Raw genomic sequence first — 20,774 nt, forward strand, 5'->3', positions numbered from 1 at the left:
GTTGAAAAAGAGCAGTCCCCAAACAATGAGGCAGGCATGAATAAATTTAGGTTCTCAATACAGGTTTCTTGGAGTATTGTCTAGATTGGTTAGGAGAGACAGTCATTTCTGGAATAACTATAAACATTCTACTCATATAAACTGGTGATTCATATAACAGGATATATAATTTTACATTCTAGTAAAAATTGACTACACAATTACATTAATTCAATTTTTTAAGTAAGAAAATGAAATTATAAAAAATATAAGCCTACATATAGGGTAAGTTCTACCTGACATTTTGATTATTGTGTCTAAACACTTCTAGAGCTGGATTTCCAAAGCGATGCTATCATTGCTAGTCTAACTGTTTTTAGGAATCAGTATGTTAATAAGCTAGACAAGAACAAAGGCACTATATATAACAATTAGTCCTATTACAATCGGGATACAATATCAAAATATGTGCTTTGGAAGTCTAGAGTCTTTATAAACCTTGAACTTTCATGTAATTCATAACATACTAAACATATTTAAGTAGGTTAAAACATGTTAACTATATTTTACTGTCATATATATGTATATACACATATATATGTACATATATATATACATATATGTGTGTGTGTGTGTGTGTGTGTGTGTGTATGTTCAGGAATTTGATCTAAAGGAAGATTATTTCTAAACCACAATAGCAATATTTTATTAAGAAACCAAAACTTAATTTTCAGGTTATCCAGAAAAAAATGTTTACATCATCAATAACCAGGTATATGGGAAAGCAAACATACTGGGTGAATCAAAGAATGAACAATCATACCTTATTATGTGTCTGAGTCTGTCCAACCAGTATGAGGATGTTGGATGATATGATTGACAGGCAGAAGTTGATTAGAATTATGGACCTCTCAGAGCGTATGTACCTAGTTAGAGAGAGGAAGAGTTCAACTTTAAAGTTCACTGAAGAAATGAAGAATTTTATATTGTTCAATTGGTGGAATTCAACTGGAAAAAAAAAAATCCACACTGAACCATAGTCTTTACAAAAAAAATATGTAAATCTGAGTTTCATAAACATTTTTATTAGAGACCAAATTTTACAGTTTATAGCATGGATAAGACAGATTTATGTTTCCTTTGAGATAGTAGTCTACAGTATAATATGGCATTTTTGACAAAGCCTAAGTTGCACATCTGTGGCCATAATGCACTCTTTTAACTAGAAGATATAAAATTTCTTGGAAATACTTGAATTATTCTAAAGACTTTTCATATATGTAAATATACAGCATTTCAGAATTATCATATACATCATCCAATAGAAACTCTGAGAATAAGAAAGGAACCCCACCCCCACGAGTTCTTAAATATCTGTCTTGTTCACTAAAAGGTGTCATTACTTTCAATAAACCATCAGTATTATCAGCTACTAAACATTTCATTTAGTCAAGCTGTTACTTATGTTCTTGAGTAAATGTTCCAAAGTGGGGTAAAAAGCAGAATTCTTTATCTCTGAGTAAAAATGAATCCATTCCACAAATAATTCACCATTAATTAGGCTGGAACATTCTTGATGACAGCCATATTTTACCTTTATGAAGAAGGTTTATATATAACCTATTATATAATTTTACAGTACATGAAGATTGTAAGTCACAGTGAAAACTGTGCAGAATCAAATGTTCTACCAGCTACTTGCCTGGAAAGGGTAAGAGCTCTTTCACTTTCCTGTACCCTATGGTAAATCACTGAGAGACAATAGGTAAGAGAGTCTTGTATTTTGTGAGAATTTCAGCCTGTTCAATTTGTATCAGAACACAGAATCCCAGCCTACAGAAGGCCTGGATTTCTCTGTGCAATGCTACATACCATGGCGGGGGTGGGGGGTGCGCAGTGGCAGCAAAGATCTAGGCAATACTTTTTGGCTAATTAAAAAAAAAAAATCTAACAAAATAAGCCCCTCTCTTCTCTTCTCCAGCCTATCTTTGAAAAATACTTAGTCAGAAACCACAAATTCTATCACATTTTTGAGAAATTAAAGCAAAATCAAAACAAGGGTAACACTGAAACACACACAGACACACACACACGCGCGCGCGCACACACACACACACACACACACACACACACACACACACACACACTGAGAGGGAGACAGAGATAGAGAGATTTTATCAACAAAAAATATTTTCTTCACAAAATAAACACAAAGAGGATTACTGATTCTCAGTACACAAGTCTCTTCAAGAATTTCTGAGCCTTGCCTCTGCATGCTGGAGAGCTCTCTATATAATAGTCCCCGGGATAGTAAAATATCAATGAATATTAAGTTGTACCTGTTTTGTAGATAGGGAAAGAAATCTTTTTTTATGTTAGTGGCTTCCATAATTGATGCCACACAAATGATACTATTAGAAGGACTTTATTGATTTAGAAAACATATGTATATTTATTTGTAAGGAGAAAGACAGAAAGAGAAAGAGACTATGGATGTGCCAAGGCTTCTTCCCACTGCTAACAAACTCCAGATACATGTGCTAGTTTGTGCATCTGCCTTATGTGGGTACCAAGGAACTGAAACCAGACAAGCAAGGTTTGCAAGCAAGCATTTTAGCTACTGAGCCATTTCTCCAGTATGATTTTAGTGATATTTTTCCCCTTGAAGATAGAAGTTAGAGTAATAATGGATCCCAAACTAACCACCCTGAAGAGCCTTTAGATGTTTCTTCTTTCATCAGCATTGTCTTATTACTGCCTCAAAAATTGCTGTGGAATATGATAAGTTTCAATAATTTCTACACTTGATGTTCAAAATCCATGAATTATTCATGCCAATGTATTTTAAGGTATTTTGTTTATTTGCAAGGATAGAACGACAGACAGTCAGAGAGAGAGAGAGAGAGAGAGAGAGAATTGGTGTAGCAGGGCCTCCAGCTGCTGTAAATGAACTCCAGGTAAATTCACCATTTTTGCATCTGGCTTTACCTGGGTACTAGGGAATCAAACTTGGACTGTTAGGCTTTGCATGCAAGTGCCTTAATCACTGAGAAATCTCTCCAGCCCATGTCAATATATTCATTAAAAGGACATGCTCAATGTCTCTTTTATATTACAATATAACTGTATTTGTCAAATCAATGCATGAAAAATGTATAACTTATTGCATTTTTATTACTACTGGCCATAGTATTTATTAGTAAAAGAAGTATTAGCACTGAGAATTAAACTACAGAACTTACACTATGCAAGGGCTTTACCACTGATATACATCTCTAGACCTGAAAATTTTTGAGGAAAATTTCTGATGAACTTTGTGGCACATCAACAAGTTACTGAAAGGGTAGGACTCCTTACAACGTGCTCCTCCAGCTACAAAATGGCCTGGATATCTATGACCCCACAGTCTGATACTACCTACACAAGACCATCATAATAAGAGGAAAAGATCATGACATCAAAATAAAAGAGAAGATGACTGAGAGAGGGAGGGGATATGATGGAGAGTGGAGTTTTAAAGGGGAAAATGGGGGGCGGAAGGAATTACCATGGGATATTGTTTACAATTATGGAAGTTGTCAATAAATAAAAATAAAATTATCACAAGATTATACATTTTAAAAATCATTAGAAAATTTTTAAAAATCTAAATATTTCATATTAGAAAAAAGTAGAGATATTATAATATCCTTATTGTTATTTTCAATGCTTTAAAGCAAGTAAACTTGCTGTTTATAAAATGCTTTGAACTCATCATGCTGTAGATCCATAGTCTACAACAAAGATACTTGCACATCCATGTTTATTGTGGCTTTATTTACAGTAGCCAAGAATCAAAATCACCCTTAGTGACCACTGACAGATGAATGGATAAAGAAAATGTGAAACATACACATTCTATTTAGCAGCACAGAGGAGATGAAATTTAGAAGGAAATAGATGGATTTGAAAGGATCATGTTAAAGGAAGGGACTAAAAACTCAGAAAGACCAAAACCATGTGTTCTCTCTGAAATGTGGGTCATAGAATACAATATCTATAAATATGTATCGATATGGGTAAATGTGAATTAAACCCACGAAGATAGAACATTAATCAAAATTAATACAAAGAGATGAGTTGAAAGGGAGGAAAATTAAGAGCAAAAGAATATATAGGCAACAGGGATTAGGGGAACTGGAGGAAAGAGGTGGCATGGAGGGGGAATAAGAATGGAGACAGAAATTTTAAAAAGTGTACTTGGAATGCCACAATGAATGATACCTAAATCACTGTAGTAAAAAAAACAACAGAATAAACAAACAAACATCAACAACAACCAAATGACAAAGACTCAAGAGAAGAACTGGAGAGAGTGGAGGGAGGGGCTGTAAATTCCAAGACCCACTTGCATTCTAATTGTGTCTTTTGCTCAATATTCACTCTCCATGATTTTACCTATGTTAGCCTCAGCTTGGACCAGGACTTTTGCCATCAACTCTAGGAAAAGCTACATAGCCAGATTTAAAGTCATGTGTGATAACAGTCTGCAGGCAGAGAGAACTTTCCTGAACAAAGCACATTTTCTCTCCTATCATATGCTTAATTTCAAATGCAGTTATCAAGGGATTTCAGTAAACATTGAAAAGATTCTTCAACTACTTTTCAAGGCAAAAGTCATGAGAATTGAGTCTTCTCCAAATTGTAGTGATTAGTTCACTTCTTCATGGGTTAAAAAAATGAATTGATGACTATTTAATTCTTTGGAATCCAGATCTGGGCTGTTTCTTGGTATTCTTGCCTGCAAGTCTCAACTTCATGTTAGGTTTTGATATATTCCTTGATGTGTTTTAGATATTCCTATAAAACTACTGTAGTATATGATTTTCCTCAATTATAGGAATCAAAAAAAGTTTATTTGGACAATTCAGTATTGTATTTGCATGGTTATGTTTATACATAACTGAAAATGGTGATGCTAGTATGAGTTGCATATATTGAGGTGTGAACAGCAGGTGGACTTGGTGTTTGAACCCAAACTGCTGAAAATGCAATTTAATTTTTAATACTCCAGTCGGTATGCATTATAACGTTATCACAATTGCCTAGTATCTTCACCATTAAATGTTGCTTCATCTTGAAAAAAATATCATTCAGTGAAGTTGAGAAGAGAGAGCTGTATTCTTCCCAGCCTTTCTCCGTTTAGCCTTACAGGACAACCTCTGCTTGGCTAAATTCTGAGCTAAGAATTCTAGTGTCAACAATGTCATACTTAGACTGAGCATTTCTTTCATTTTCTGGAACTGATCATATGTTATAATACTGTCTTACTTTGTCAATGTTCTATTACCAGACCACTCCTTCACAGAGATGCAAAACTTGTGTGAGGTAACTTTGCTACAGGCTAAAATATGCATATATATTCTATTCATATGAAACATAAAAACTCCTAATATTTGGACAAGTTAAGTATACTTAATAATTAATTTATGTTCTCAGAAGACTAAAATCTAATGGACAATACTGTTTTTATAAAAAAGTGTCAAGATAGATTTTCCTTATCAAGTAGTAATTAAATTTTATGAACTATTTTTTTTTAATTTAAGTAAAAGAGGGCTAGAGAGATGATGGCTCAGCAATTAAGGCATTTGTCTACAAAGCCTAACCACCCAGGTTTGATTTCCCAGTCAGAAAGTTGCACATGCATCTGTAGTTCATTTGCAGCAGATGGAGGCCCTGGCATGCCCATTCTCTCTACTCTCTATCTTTCTCTGCTTGCAAACAAGTAAATAAAGATATTCTTTTAAAAATTAAGTAAAATTGCCAGGTGTGGTGGTGCATGCCTTTAATCCCAGAATTTGTGAGGCAGAGATAAGAGGATTGCCTTGAGTTCGAGGCCACCCTGAGAATACAGAATGAATTCCAGGTCAGTCTGTACTAGAGTGAGACCCTACCTCAAAAAAAAAAAAAAAAAAAAAAAAAAAAAGAGTAAAAGATAAAGACTGAGAGGCTTTTGAGGTAAGAATATCAACTTTTGCAATTTTAATATTCCAAATGCCCAGAAAACAATAAGTAGATACTCACAATCCAGGTACTAATATAAATTGCATTTAGATGACATTAATTATCAAAATTAATACAGTATGTTCAACATTTAAAATTATAAAGTCCATTGAAAAATCAGATCACATGACTCTATTCATTGTCAATATGTAAGTAGACACAATATACATCCCATATCCAATTCTTTTTAATAACCTTGAAATGTCAGATAACTAATGTAAAATGAATTATTAAACCTTCTTATGCTATCAGATAAATGCAATTTCAAATATTTTAGGAAAACAATTTTCACACATTTACCCTTTATGTATTTTTATGACTTATTTGGATCAACTTTTGTGTATTCAATTTGCTTCAGAAACTCAAGCAACAGATTTTTCTAGAACATTATGATACCAGGTTAGTGTTTTTAATATTAAAACTTGGTGTTCGGAATATGCTAAAAATGTGTACTTGAAACTTGAGAACTTGATATCATATTTGTAGAAAGGAGAAATTAATTTGCTCCAATGAAATGCTCAGGCTCAATAGCAATTGGTATAAATAAAAACCATACAGACTAAACTTGAATTAACTGAGTGCTATCTTGAGTGAGGAAAAAAATTGTTGAAGGCTCCCATAATGTGAACTGGGAAGAAAAGATCTGGGGCGTGTGTGTGTGTGTGTGTGTGTGTGTGTGTGTGTGTGTGTGTGTGTGTGATGTATTCAATACAGGAAAATATAGGGAAAAAGTAAACATGACTTATTTGCAATACTTCAATCATAGCAGTTTTATTTCTATTGTAAAAAAAAATGCTACTTTGGGTAAATTCAATAGCCAGTAGTCATTTAGTAGTATCATATTCCATATTTTAACTCAGAGCAACTGAGTTCTCCATTTCAAGTCTGCCAGTTGGTTACATACCTCCATAATGCTGCATAGACAACAGCTAGGGTGATCAAGGCCAGGCAAGAAAGGCCACTGCCTACTATAAGAGTAACTGAAGGAGTGCCAGAGGATTCCATGACCTGAAAATCATGCAAAGCAAACAAAAAGAAAAGGAAGAGAAATTTTAGTTTAATTAAAATGAATCTAGACTCAGAAAAAACTGTTATTCAGAGATAGCCTAAGTAGTTGTTATAGTTGCCAGATAAGTAATCACAGAACACTCAGTTCACATATTCCCAAGCTGTAAAACAACTAGTTCTAGCTCCCTCTTCTCTCACACTGTGAAGTAATAAAGTCTTTAGAGTTTAAAATGCTTGACGATGGTCCATTATCCACTTAAAGATTTTGAAAATAGACAGATGAAACTACAACCTAGTCAACATTCATAGCTTAAGTTTTCTTTAACTGCAATCTGAAGGAGCAGGTGTTTTTCTTCAACTAAGTATGGTTTAGTCATTTAACAGTGTGATTCTTGATAAGATTTATCTTGCTACTCCCATTTGTAACTCATTGTAGAACCCAAATCTGGTACACAGATATTGAAAGATTTTCAAACTTTCTGACTTTTGAGAACTTTGTTCTAAGTCAAATATTCTCAACATTAAATTTGACTTGCTCAGCCCATAAGTATACAGAAGAAAATAGAATGTCATACTAAAGACCTTCAAATATAATTTGTGGTATTTTTTTCCATGAACAAAATATGTGGAGATAATTGTCACAATTTCAGTATCAGTACCTAAAATCATGACCTTGAAAAATAAGCATTATATTTTAAAAATATATGTAAAGATTGAAATCATTCACTGATCTAAGTGGTTTCTTTTCTCAGACACTATCATGCTCATAACTAATAAATCTGTTGTTTTTCTTGTTTTTTTTTAATACTAGAAGTTTGAAGGAATATACTTTAAGTGTTCTATAAAACCCTGGCTATACATATCAAACTATATTAGGTATTTTAGTCATCGAAATAAGTAATGAGTGGTGCTTATTTAGGCCAAAATTAGACAGAAAGTCATCTTTATCATAGTGATTATTTCTCAGGCTTTCAATTTTTGTAGAATTTTCTCAAAATATATTTGTTGAGAGTATTATTTTTCTTTTAGACAGTTCTATACAGCTCTCTCTTCAGAAACTATTTTTGCAAACCCTACATGCTTTTAAGGAATGATTTCACAGTTCCAAACAGCCATGCTTCCATGAAAACTTCATTTGATTTAAAAATGCATAGGTATCCAAGGACACCCCCAGAAAACCTTTACTGAAAATATCCAATGCAGATAAGCAATGTGTTCAGCTATAGTGTCTGGGGTCTTCATTCTAATCCTAACAGCACTGTCACAAATTCCCTCAGAACAGCCTTCCAGCTTTAAAATAAAGGTTAAGTTGATAATTATTTTTTATTTGAAAGTTTGCAGCATATTAGTAATATGATAGGAACACACCTTCAAAGTATATTGCAGAAATTCCAAGTTATAAGACGTAAAATTCAGTAGAATTTAGTTACAGCACACCAACTAGAATTCATTTTACCAAGCTACTGTAGCTGAGGAGGAAACGAACCCAATTTTAGCCACCCTGCAACCTTTTCCATTTCCCCATTTAAAACGCAGTTCCCTGGAGAAACACTCGCCACAATGCCCCTGCCTTTGCATTAAAACCTGTTTTCCCTTTGTTACTTACTATTTCTCTAGGTTGCTGAGCCAAAATGGCGAAGGTAGAGAGCCGATCACATAAGCATTTCGTATGGGATGCATCGGTAAGCACAGTTTTACATCCCTGGGTGGACCACGCTCCCAAAGACTCGTTCCTGCAAAGGGGGTGGGAGGGGGCGAGATCGGGATAAATACGCCTGACAGACAAGTCCGTAAAGAAGAAAATGCAGTTTAATTGAGAGAATCGTCTAATGTCATTCCCTGTACAAGGAAGAAAAAAAAAATCTACTTGTTGTTGACCAGGAACGTAATTTAGATGCTTCTCCAGCAAAGCCAAGCTCGAGTGGGGAAAAAGCGAGCGGGCGTCCGTGCGGCGAGCAGAGAGCTGTCCAGCGCCGGAGGTGCTGAAACCAGCACTAGCTCTGTCCAGCCCTCTGCGAGGCTCGGCGGCGGCGGCGGCGGCGTTGGCAGCCACTTGCTATGCTCATCGGATCGTTTCAAACACTCGGGGTGTAAAGAGGCTTTTCATATTTTCATACCGGCTCTGATTCCCGGCCCGTGGTTTTGGACTGTGAATGCTGGCTTTTTTTTTTTTTTTTAAGAAAATGCGGATTTCTCTGAAAACCTGCCTAAGAGGTTACATAGCTTGAGTTGGGTGATAGGATCTTCTCCATTGCTGGCTTAGGGATTTTTTTTTTTTTTTCCTCTCTTTAGAATTAGCTGCTGGGAAAATTTCACCCTGGAAACGGGAGGCAGCAGCAGCAGCGGCATCAGCTGGTTCACACTCTCATTGCCTTTGCCTAGTATCCAGGGGAGGGATGGGTGTCGGATATAAGCTTCCCACTCCTCACTTCACTCAATCCAACGCTCCTCTGACGCTCTTAACATTTCTTCCTCTTTATGCTTCTTTGACCAGGGGCAGAAACATTAATCTAACCCAAACTCCTCTAAAACATTTAGAAGAATATACCCCACACCAAAGTCCAGCAGGATGGGGAAAAGAGGGCCTGGTTCAATCTTCTCTTTGGTATAGCCATGTACAATGTTAAAGCATATGGTTTATTCCCCACCCCAGCAGAACAATAAAAATGGTATCAACCTACGTCTTCTTAGTGGAGAGGGTGGTGATGGAGGAGAACCCTTCCACCCCCTGCTGAACTACTCTATAGGAAAAAAGAGGCCTGCGAGGGATGCTGGGGGGGGGGGCAACAATGCTCAACCAATCAACTCTATTATCATTACACGTGTTCTGTGTAGAATGCACCAATCGTCACTTCCCCTCCCCCAGGCATGGCAACTCTCCAGCTAGCAAACCTGTATATATGAGTGCCATAAATTTTAACCCCCATTACTATATGTGTTTAAAAGGGCTCCAAAACTTGAAGAGAACAACACATGGCCTGGTGTTAGCTTTTATACAATTTTGACTTTGATTTTACATCTCTCAATGCCTAAAGCTATGGGTTAAATATGCATGCAATCTACTTCAGCAAGATTCAGTGACAAGTTGCTCTGTGGCTGTGGACTTCTGCTGGAGGTATAGAATGAGATTCACACTGTCCTTTTGGGGGGGATCTATAAGCAATATACTTTTAATATTCATGGTCTGATGTCATTAAAATTTATCACTCAATATGCTCTTTTAAGAAGGAACACACTGTATTTGGGAAAAGTTAGATAAAATTATGCCCAACTTTATTCAAATATCTCTAAGTATTAGTCATTTCAAAATTTTCTGATTTTCTTTTGCTTCTCATGATATCATACAACCATGACAATTTTTTTCTGAATTAAAATCAGTTATATCTTCTACTGCAATCATTTTAAATTGTGATTCTACCTAATCATAAGCACACAGTACCTCAACTTATTTCATTAGCCATCTGTCACTTGTTTTCATGTGCACTTAAGGCTAAATGAAAAACAAACAAAAAACCCCATATATCTTGATTGACCAAAGATTAAAGAAAGAAGATACATTTAAGAGAATCTGACATGTTTTAAAACACATCATCTCTATTATTCATCTTGGAGGACAGTTTTATTTTAATGTAGTAACTGTGCTTTCAAGTTGGAATCTAGTACTTAGGATTTCCACATTTTGCAGTTATGCCCAATAGACCAATACAATATCGTAACAAGAAAATCCTTACTATAAATAAGATTTCAGAGAAGAAAAAATTATGTGTTTACACACATGTACTGAAAGTTCATTTCTCAAGATGGTAGTAGCATCACTAAGCTGACTGTCACATATAAAGTCTGTGTCAGTTCAGTGTTGCTAGACTCTTAGGAACATGTAAATTTTGCATGACATCTTTTAAAAGTGGGTCAACTTGTCTCACTCTGTACAATGCTTTCATGGTTGACCTAGCCTGACTCCAGGCAAAATTGAGAAGTCACTGTGTTCACAATCTTAGTTCTTGATTTTTTTCCTGTTTCCTCCTCCCAACATGAAATATACTTCCTGTTCTTTTCATGCATGCCTCCATGAAGCTACAACACCCTTTTCCTTCCCATTCTATAAAACATCATCCCTTTAATGATGCTATTGGATTAAATGGTTTTTTTTTAGTGATAGGTTTTTTTAAAAAAATTATTTTGTTGTTATTTTATTTATTTTAGAGACAGACAGAGAGAGAAAGAGGCAGAGATAGAGAGAGAGAATGTGTGTGCCAGGGCCTCCAGCCACTGCAAAACTCCAGACGCATGCACTCCCTTGTGTACCTGGCTAATGTGGGTCCGGGGAATCGAGCCTCGAACCGGGATCCTTAGGCTTCACAGGCAAGTGCTTAACCGCTAAGTCATCTCTCCAGCCCATGGATTAAATTTATTGATAATAATGTATGGATACTATGTAGAGCCTAACATAATCTTTCTAGTTTAAAAGAGGGTCTAATATAATGATACAGTATAATGCATCTGTTAGGAAGACACTGGAATTTGAAAAAAGTGAACAGGAGAGAAGATTGAAAAAGTGAGAGAGAGCTACGAAACTCATCTGGTTTCACTTGAATTGACTAATAAAAGAGTGATGCTATTCTGATGGTAAAGTTATATGATTTCATAAAATTTCTTGATATTTTAAGACATAAAAGTATCATAAATTGGTTTTTCAATATCACTAGAGTACATGTAACTATTATTATAAACCTGATAGTATATGCTGTATTTGCAACTTGTCATGGCTCATTCCCACTGTATAACATTCTTTAAGAGCATAGCACACGTGTCTGATTGATTTCAGGGAGATCTTGTAAAGCAAACTGATAAGTGGTGGAGCTAATATGAAGCAAAGCAGTTGCCCAGTTCTGCACATGACAAGGTTTTAAAGTGTAGGGCTGGAGAGATTGCTCAGTGGTTAAGGAGCTTTTTAGCAAAGCCAAAGAACCCAGGTTTGATTCTTCAGTACCCACATGAAGCCAGATGCACAAGGTGGTGCATGCCTCTGGAGTTTGTTTTCAGTGGCTAGAGGCCATGGAGTGTCCATTTTTGATCTATCTGACTTTGTCTCTCTTTCTCTTTATCACATACACACAAATAAATAAATAAATAGACAAATAAAATGTTTTAAAGGAGTGGACTATTCTGGCCTTCACATTGTCCTTCCCATGTCATAATTTGCATGCTATAATAAAAGGTATGTCTATGAATTTTTATCATTTTCCATTAAGACTAGGTTGTCATTAATAAGGCAAACAGAAACAACAACATATATGTGAAAATAATATTAAATATAATAATGGGCTGGAGAGACGGGTCAGTGTTTAAGGTGCTTGCCTGAAAAGCCTCACAACCTGGGTTTGATTTCCCAGTACCCACATAAAACCAGTGGCACAAAGTGTCACATGTATCTGGAGTTCATTTGCAGTAGCTGGAGGCCTTGGCATGTCCATTATTTCTAACTCTCTTCTCTCTATTTCTCTTTGCTTGTAAATAAATAAATAAAAATATGATGATGTCAGAAGCACACAAAATTATGACATAGGTTGAAATTGTATATGCTAAAAATAATATAATTACTTTTCACAATTATTTATTGTGCATGCTTTTCAAATAGTCTTCAAGCATAGCTATGCCCACCATAATTCCAGATAACCAGAGGTTGGCTACACCTACATTCATCAACATTAGTTATTAGCATTATCTGACATTGTCTTTTCCTCATTATAAGTCTGTGAAAGGAAGGAAAGGGCCTTTTTGTTCCAAGTATTCAGAAGTACATCCACCAACAGCATGTAAACTTAGGACATAATATCTATTACCTTCCAGCTTAATATATATATATATACATATATATATATATATATATATATATATATATACATGTGTGTGTGTATGTTTTTTTCTTTTTTTTGTTTTTGTTTTATTATATGTGTATATATATACATATATATGCATATATATTCACCTTGAAAAACCTAATACACACACACACACACACACACACACACACACACACACACATATATATATATATGGTATATATACACACACACGTATGTATATATATATATATATATATATATATATATATATATATATATATATAATATATATATATTAGGTGTTTCAAGTTACGGTCTTGCTCTAGCCTAGAGTGACCTGAAATTCACAATGTAGTGTCAGAATAGCCTCAAACTCATGGCAATCCTCCTGCCTCAGAGTGCTGGGATTCAAGGTGTATGCTACCATGCCTGGTTCCAGCTTAATATTTATTTGAGGCCTTCCCCTAATTTTCTTTTTTTTTTAATATTTTTTGTTCGTTTTTATTTATTTAATTGAGAGCAACAGAGAGAGAGAGAGGGAGAGAAAGAGGGAGAGAGGCAGGTAGAGAGAGAGAGAGAATGGGTGCGCCAGGGCTTCCAGCCACTGCAAACGACCTCCAGACACATGCGCCCCCTTGTGCATCTGGCTAACGTGGGTCCTGGGGAACCGAGCCTTGAACCGGGGTCCTTAGGCTTCACAGGCAAGCGCTTAACCACTAAGCAATCTCTCCAGCCCACTTTCCCTAATTTTCTAAGCACTTACATGGATATTTTTTGGATCTAAGAATTGCTTGAGTTTTTTCTTTCATTTCATTTAGCTTTAAATACAACGGGCTATATCTGTATTTTGTAGCAACTAAAAGTAAACAAAAAAAAATGAAATGGAAAAATATCTGTTGATTCCAATAAAAAACGTGTTTAATATAAAAGCCAGATTTGTAGTGATGCATTTCAAACTGTTTCGAGAAATCATCCTTTGAATCATTTGAAAAATCAATACAAGAAATATTCCACTTCACTCTTTCATGAAATATCTATTCTTTATAACAAGTCAGAACGTGGCAATTTATTATGCGCACATTGTAAACTTTAGGAAGTTTCTTAGCTTAGTATTACTGAACACAGAGAGTCCACTTATTTAAAATCAAAATAGTTAACACAGTAATTTTGGATGGATTTTCAATATATTTCCTGATTACTTGCCTTCACAGGAAGGCTTCTCCGTCCTTTTAGCCTTCTTCACAGTAGGAAGAATGTAATGTGTAGATGACAGTTAACAGCTAATCATTCCCTCACAATAGTGTGTATTCTGAAAGAAATTGCTTTCCATTCATAACAATAACCAATTTATATGAATTAAGAGAGCTAACATTATTTTAAGAAAAACATACATTACCCTGAAATAATAATAATGTATATTTCATTATTATTATACAATATGTTAGGATGCCAAGATTTGGGGAATCTAGATGAGAAAATGTCCTAATTTTGAATAGAAATAACTTGAATTGAGCCTAATGTCTGCTGTGTAGGACAGTGCTATCTCACACAACTGCTACAATGCTCCAACATGATGCCTCATAAAATTAACAAGTTTTCTGGAAAAACAAAACAAAACAAAACAAAATCAGGATTCTCCAACAGGAATGAGATCAGGATAGGTTAAAAGGTATAAGTGCTGTAAACCTGGAGAAATTTTGATGGGTGCAGCCTCAATTTTAGCCAAAGACTAGTAGAAGCTTTTTACTGGAGTCTGTAATGTCAGTCTCTATAGGATCCTGACTTGGGTCACCCTTCTAGCTATGGTTTCCTTTCTACAAAGCAGATCTTTGTGGACAACCAAAATCTATCAGCAGGATGAGGATACCTGACTACATGTCAGCAGGTGAACCACTCTTAGTACAGCAGTTAGGGCCCAGGTGAAAACACAAAGGAATTGGCCAGGTGAGCAAGAATGTTGCTTCCATGGCGAGCCTGACAACCTGAGCCAGTGTGATGGAGACAGACACCAAGGGTACTCAAAATGCACAGACACCAAGGGTACTCAAAATGCACCAAAACAGAAATCCAGAAGCTGCTGAGAGCTCAACACTAAAGTAGACTTAAAACGCACAGGCCAAGGCTCAGGTCATTTTGTGGAAGGTGGGGCAGGAAGAATGTAAGAGCAACATTGTGCAAAAGAATACCCAGAGGTATTGCCACTGCCCTCACCGCCCCGCCCCCACTGCCCACACAAAATGACTGCCAGCTGCTCTCACAACTCATGCCCACAGCTCCATGGTGAATACCAGCAATCTCACTCAGGAGGGCCCTCAGTGGAATGGGGGCAGGGAGGAGGGGAATGACGGTGCCAACACGTAATGTATCCATACAAAGTTTCTACTTAAAATAGTTAAATAAATTTAATTTAAACTTTAGTAAGTTTTGCTAGAAGTAATCTTACTGACATGTAGCGTATTGGTTTTCAACACTTACTATTCATTAAATAGGCCTTGAGTATAATTAATTTTTTGTTGTTTGCATTCTTTCTTTGGTGTGTATGTGCACCAGTACATGAGTACAAGTGTGAGATATGCATGTGCCACTGTGTTTGTAGGGGGATCAGAGGACAGTTTTAGGATGTCCATTCATGCCTTCCATCATATCTGTGGGCTTCTGGGTAATGGAGTCTCCACCTCCCATCTCACTATGGGCATTGTGGGATTACAGAGGCCTTCACAGCTTCTGGCTCATACATGCATGGGGTCCAGTAATACCAGGCACTCAAGCTTGTGCAACAAGTACTTTATTTAATGATCCATGTACAGGGACCCTACTTTTTATTTCTAATGCTCTTCAGATAGTTCTCATCTGCAGCCAGCATTTATAACCACTGAGCTATGCCTATCAGTTAGTTTTACAGATAAAAACAATGCTGTGTGATAAACTTTGTTTTAAGTAAAAGATTGTCATCTTTATTCCAGAGTAGGGAATATCTGATGTTAACATTTCATTAGAAAATATTTTATAAATTTTGGAGGGGCTGTTTTATTTTATTTTATTTTATTTTTCCCCAGTGAAGGTCTCACTGTAGCTCAGGCAAGCCAAGAAATCATATGGATACTTCTACTCAGCTGCATAAGTGCTGGGATTAAAGGTACAAACCACACCTCATCATTTTTGTTTCTGAGACAAGATTTTACTCTAATCCAGGCTGGCCTTTTGTGTCAGTCTCTTGGGTGCTAGGAATACATGTGAGCCACCACTTTCAGCTTGTATTTTTAATAGACTATAATGAACCTACCCTGTAAATTTATATAAACTCTGAAAACCCTGAAAGATCCAACATCTCTTTGCTAATTATTAATTCAGTAGTGCAGCTTGACTTAATTCATACTTATTGAGTGCTTTTCAAATGCCTGATGGGGTCTAAAAAAAAAAATCAAGTAAATGTAATTTTGTTTTCCAGGGAAATGAAAAGTATATTTGGAATAGATATAAGCAACCCAAGAATATGTTATCTGTCTTATTAATTCTATAAATTATTCCTGAAAATGTTGTTAGTCCTACCTTTGTATCCAAGGCCAGAAAAATACCTAGCTTGAGTTAATCTCCTCACAGGAGACTTGTTTACCTACTGCCACCTACTTCAATAGAGAAACCAGGCAGATCCCGCTATACATATGTCAAATTATATCACTGTTGAATAATTTGACAGTATTTTTCCCGGTCTAATGCAAAGTAAAATAGAAAGCCTTGACAATGACCTACAAACACTTGCACTGTTTAACACCTCATTCCCTCTGTACTGTCATCTCTTGCACACTTACTTATGCATATCATTTCCAATGACAATGAACTCCTTGTCTTATATTGGCATTTTGTACTCACTCTTACCTTGGTCCCAAATATACTTTTCAGAGATAACCATACTGCTTGCTCCTTCACTCTTATGAAAACCTTTGTCTTCAACACATCCTAAAAGTTGTGCTCACCGAGTAACCAATATAAGATGATAATTATCCATCCATAATAGGTTATTTTGTGGATGTTACATTTCTGCATTGCCTTTTGGAGCTTGAGATCTTAATTAAAATTATCTTGCAGGTGTACTGCCACTACATTTTTTTCATGAAGTACACATTAAAACCAAGAATATGTCACTCTTGAGGTCATTGAACATCACTTACAAGAATGGTAGTGCCATTTTTATTGCCTGTAACATCTCCTTTGTTGTTGTTTTAAATTAGAAATAATGAGAGTAGAAAGGAGTATGGGAGTAACATTAAGGAAACCAGTCTACTGGGTTATAAATATGTATAAGTACTTCACCATGATTTATTAATAATTAAAGGTTAAAATATGCTAGCTGCCATCATTAATTACTCAATAAGCAAATGATAATAATCACACTAATTAAAATAACAGTTAATATTTATTGAGTATCTACTTAGTATCAAGTACTCTAGTGGGAATTTAAAATATTAAAATAATTTGTAAACTGAGTGGGGTATGGTGAGATATGCCTGGAGTTCCAGCTGCTTGAGAGGCCGTGAATGGAACATCTCTTGCCCACAAATTTCAGAATACTCTTGATAACAATGTATTAAAAATACCTTCAGTATTTTTAATCATTATTTTCTCTTTAGGAAAATTGAGAAAAATGGACTTACTCTTGAGTTAAAAGTTGTTTGAATCTCTTGAACTGACAAGCATTATGCTACCAGACTTGGGTATTGCTATTTTGCTTTGAAAAGAATCAGTAGAGGGTAAAGATCATGATTTTCCTAGGGACGTTTAGCTGATAAAAGGCTGTGGCAGGATTTGAAAACAAGGATGTATACTCCAAAGGGGTTTCCCTTCCTCTGTACTGTCAGTGAGGGTGAGACAGAAGGGAAGAGCATAGCCAGTTAGGAATACAGAGGGAACATATCAAAAGGGAAAAGAATATTGAGAACTAAAATCCTACAGGAAAAAAAAAAATATATATATATATATATATACATATACATATATATATATATATATATATATATATATATATATATATATATATATATATATGGGGCGGATTTAATGAATAAGTGATTGGGCAAAGGTTAAATAAAGAATAAGAAGAGGCAGCTTAAAAATGGTCGCCCTGAGCACTGGAGAACCTTTGAGAGATCAACTTTCATATAAAGATCAGATAAAAATTAGACTGCTGGAAGTTACAAAAGGAACCTAGTAAAATCCAAATGTTCAGAAACAAAAGGTAAAGGACTACATGTAAGTCACATAGATAAAAATAAAATTTTTTCAAGTATGCTTTTACTTTAGGATGGGAATCAGTCTTCTAGCACCTTATAAAACAGACTAGGAAACAGCAAGGCTGAGAAAGAACTTCAATTCGACTCAGTAAAAATAAAGACATCAATATTGAAATCAAGAAAGAAAAAAAAAATTCTATTGAAAATGTTAAGTGTATACAATTATTGCCTTCATTAAAGTGGAAGAAAGGACTTCCGGTTAAGATGGTGGTGTAGGTACCACACCAAAGCAGCCTAGGGGGGAAAAGACCAAAGAAAACTCAGCAAAATACACACTTTTACTAAAAAGCAAGGTGTATAGGAAATTGAAACAGCAGCAGAGAAGTAGAAGAGATCCAGAGCATCCAGAGCCCGCACAGGCCAGCAAAAGCAGCCATGGCAGGTCTGCAGACTGCAGCGGCAGCGGCACACCAGAAAGCCACCAGGCTCGGCTTGAGTCGCAGGAAAAGCCAGGTGATGGGAACTTCCACTCACACTGGAGCTCTCTACAAACTCTAGAAACATGAAGGGAGAGCAGCAGTGAACACCGAAGGAGCAGATCACAAGGTAGAAAAACATGTGGAACAGTGAGAGAACTAGAGCAGCATTGGCTCCATCCCCTCCCCCACTGCCTGTGCCCAGCTCCAGCGAACAGAGCAGTGGTCCTGGGACCTGGACATGCCAAGTTGAGCCGACAGTGGGACTCAAGCAGGAGCAGAGTCCGGCAGCAACATCAGTGGCTCCAGCGCCAGCAACAGCGGCCCCAGTGGCAGCAGATCCAGCAGCGGCAGCTTCAGTGGCAGCAGCAGCAGATCCAGCAGCAGCTTCAGCGGTAGTAGCAGCGGTTCCAGCAGCAGCAGCTTCAAAGGCAGCAGTGGTGGTTCCAGCAGTGGCAGCTTCAGAGGCAGCAGTGGCAGATCCAATAGTATTAGCTACAGCAGCAGCAGCAGTGGCGAAGGATCCAGCAGCAGCAGCTTCTGCAGCAGCAGTAGCGGTTCTGGCACTGGGGGTGCCAATCTGCAGGGCCATAGTTGCCAGGCTCGGTTTTCCCCACAGCAAAAGCCAGTGCCAAACTCCAGAAATCAGAACACTGGCCCAACGACCTAGTCAGCAACTTGACTGAGACCAAAATCATCCAAAAAGGTATCTGGGATAGCATCAGGGAAGGGTCTCACTTGATCACAAACTGATGTGGATCCCTCAACAGACCAGAAATCTTAATTTCTTTGTTAATAGAGGATCTGGTTGTTATAATACCTACTGTTACATAAATACTCGGTGCTGTTTTTGATTGAATGTGTACAGTGTTTAGTTAAATTTTAGAATCTACCTATATTTTATTCCACTCAGTCTACTTGAATACTCCCATAGCAGGCAAACTCAACCCCTAGGAATACCTTTGTAGATACGCTGAGAGTCTTAAGAGCCACATCTAAAAACTTAAGCTCCTACCCTGAAGATATATAACATCAGATCAGTTGATACAGCTAAGAATACCCAGCTAGCTAGAAAATACAAGCATTAACTCAATCCAAGACACAAAAATATATACATTATAACACAAGAAACACTAAAAAGCAAGAAAATACAAATCCACCTAAAAGTATTAATGCATCAGAAATGACCTCCAGTGAGAACAAGTTAGAGGAAATGTCTGAGAAAGATTTCAAAAGAATGATTGTAAATATGTTTAAAGAAATCAAAGAACAAATCAAAGGAGTCAAAGAGGAATTCAAAGAGGAAATCAAAGGAATCCAAGAAGATGCAGGATATCAATTTCATGAAATAAAGAAGGCAATACAAGGCATAAATAAGGAAATATAAATAATAAAGAAAAACCAGTTAGAATTACTAGCAAAGAAGAACACAGTTAATGAAATAAAAACTCGTAGAAAATCTCATCAGTAGAAGGGATGAAGGAGAGGACAGAATATCTAAGCTAGAAGACCAGGTGGCAGATCTAATACAGTCCAAAAAAGAGAAGGAGAAACTTATAGAAAAGTATGAGTGGGAATTTCAAGATATTCGGGACACTATGAAAAGATCAAATGCAAGAATTCAGGGCATAGTAGAAGGAGAAGAATTCCACTCCAAAGGCATAGTAGGCATCTTCAACAACAAAATCATAGAAGAAAACTTCCCTCAAATTGGGAAAGAGGTACTATTACAGATACAGGAAGCTTTTAGAACCCCAGCCAGACAAAACCTGAAAAAAACCTCTCCTCTCCATATTATAATCAAACTACCAAACACACACCATAGAAAAAATATTGAAAGCAGTTAGAGAGAAAAATGAAGTTACCTACAAAGGCAAGCCCATCAGAATTACAGCAGATTATTCAACACAAATGTTAAAATCCAGAAGAACTTGGAGTGATGTATTCCAAGTTCTGAAAGATAATAACTGTCAACCAAGGTTACTTTATCCTGCAAAGCTATCCATTCAAATAGATGGAGAAATATGGACATTCCATGACAAAAGCAGGTTAAAGGAGTACTTGAAGGTAAAACCAGCTCTACAGAAAATACTTGAAAGAATCCATGCTGAAGAAAAAGAAAAGCACACATATAAGGAAGCTGCAAAAAACAAGCAATACTCAAATACTAGTTAACCCAAGAGAGCAAAGATAGA

General features: G+C 36.2%; 1 protein-coding gene across 3 annotated transcripts in view; it reads right to left on the bottom strand.

Annotated features, from left to right (window-relative positions):
• Positions 1–20,774, bottom strand: part of Adgrb3 (adhesion G protein-coupled receptor B3) — a 772,147-nt gene that overhangs the window by 149,253 nt on the left and 602,120 nt on the right. For all 3 annotated transcript variants that reach the window (XM_045156936.1, XM_045156937.1, XM_004653066.3), the window contains 3 exons: positions 8,636–8,762; positions 6,926–7,029; positions 803–905 (listed from right to left, as the gene is read on the bottom strand). In XM_045156936.1, coding sequence (XP_045012871.1) covers positions 803–905; positions 6,926–7,029; positions 8,636–8,762 — 334 coding nt within the window. The remainder of the gene's footprint in view (positions 1–802; positions 906–6,925; positions 7,030–8,635; positions 8,763–20,774) is intronic.

Source organism: Jaculus jaculus, chromosome 8, assembly GCF_020740685.1.
Source record: "Jaculus jaculus isolate mJacJac1 chromosome 8, mJacJac1.mat.Y.cur, whole genome shotgun sequence".
In the NCBI taxonomy this organism is placed as follows: domain Eukaryota; kingdom Metazoa; phylum Chordata; class Mammalia; order Rodentia; family Dipodidae; genus Jaculus; species Jaculus jaculus.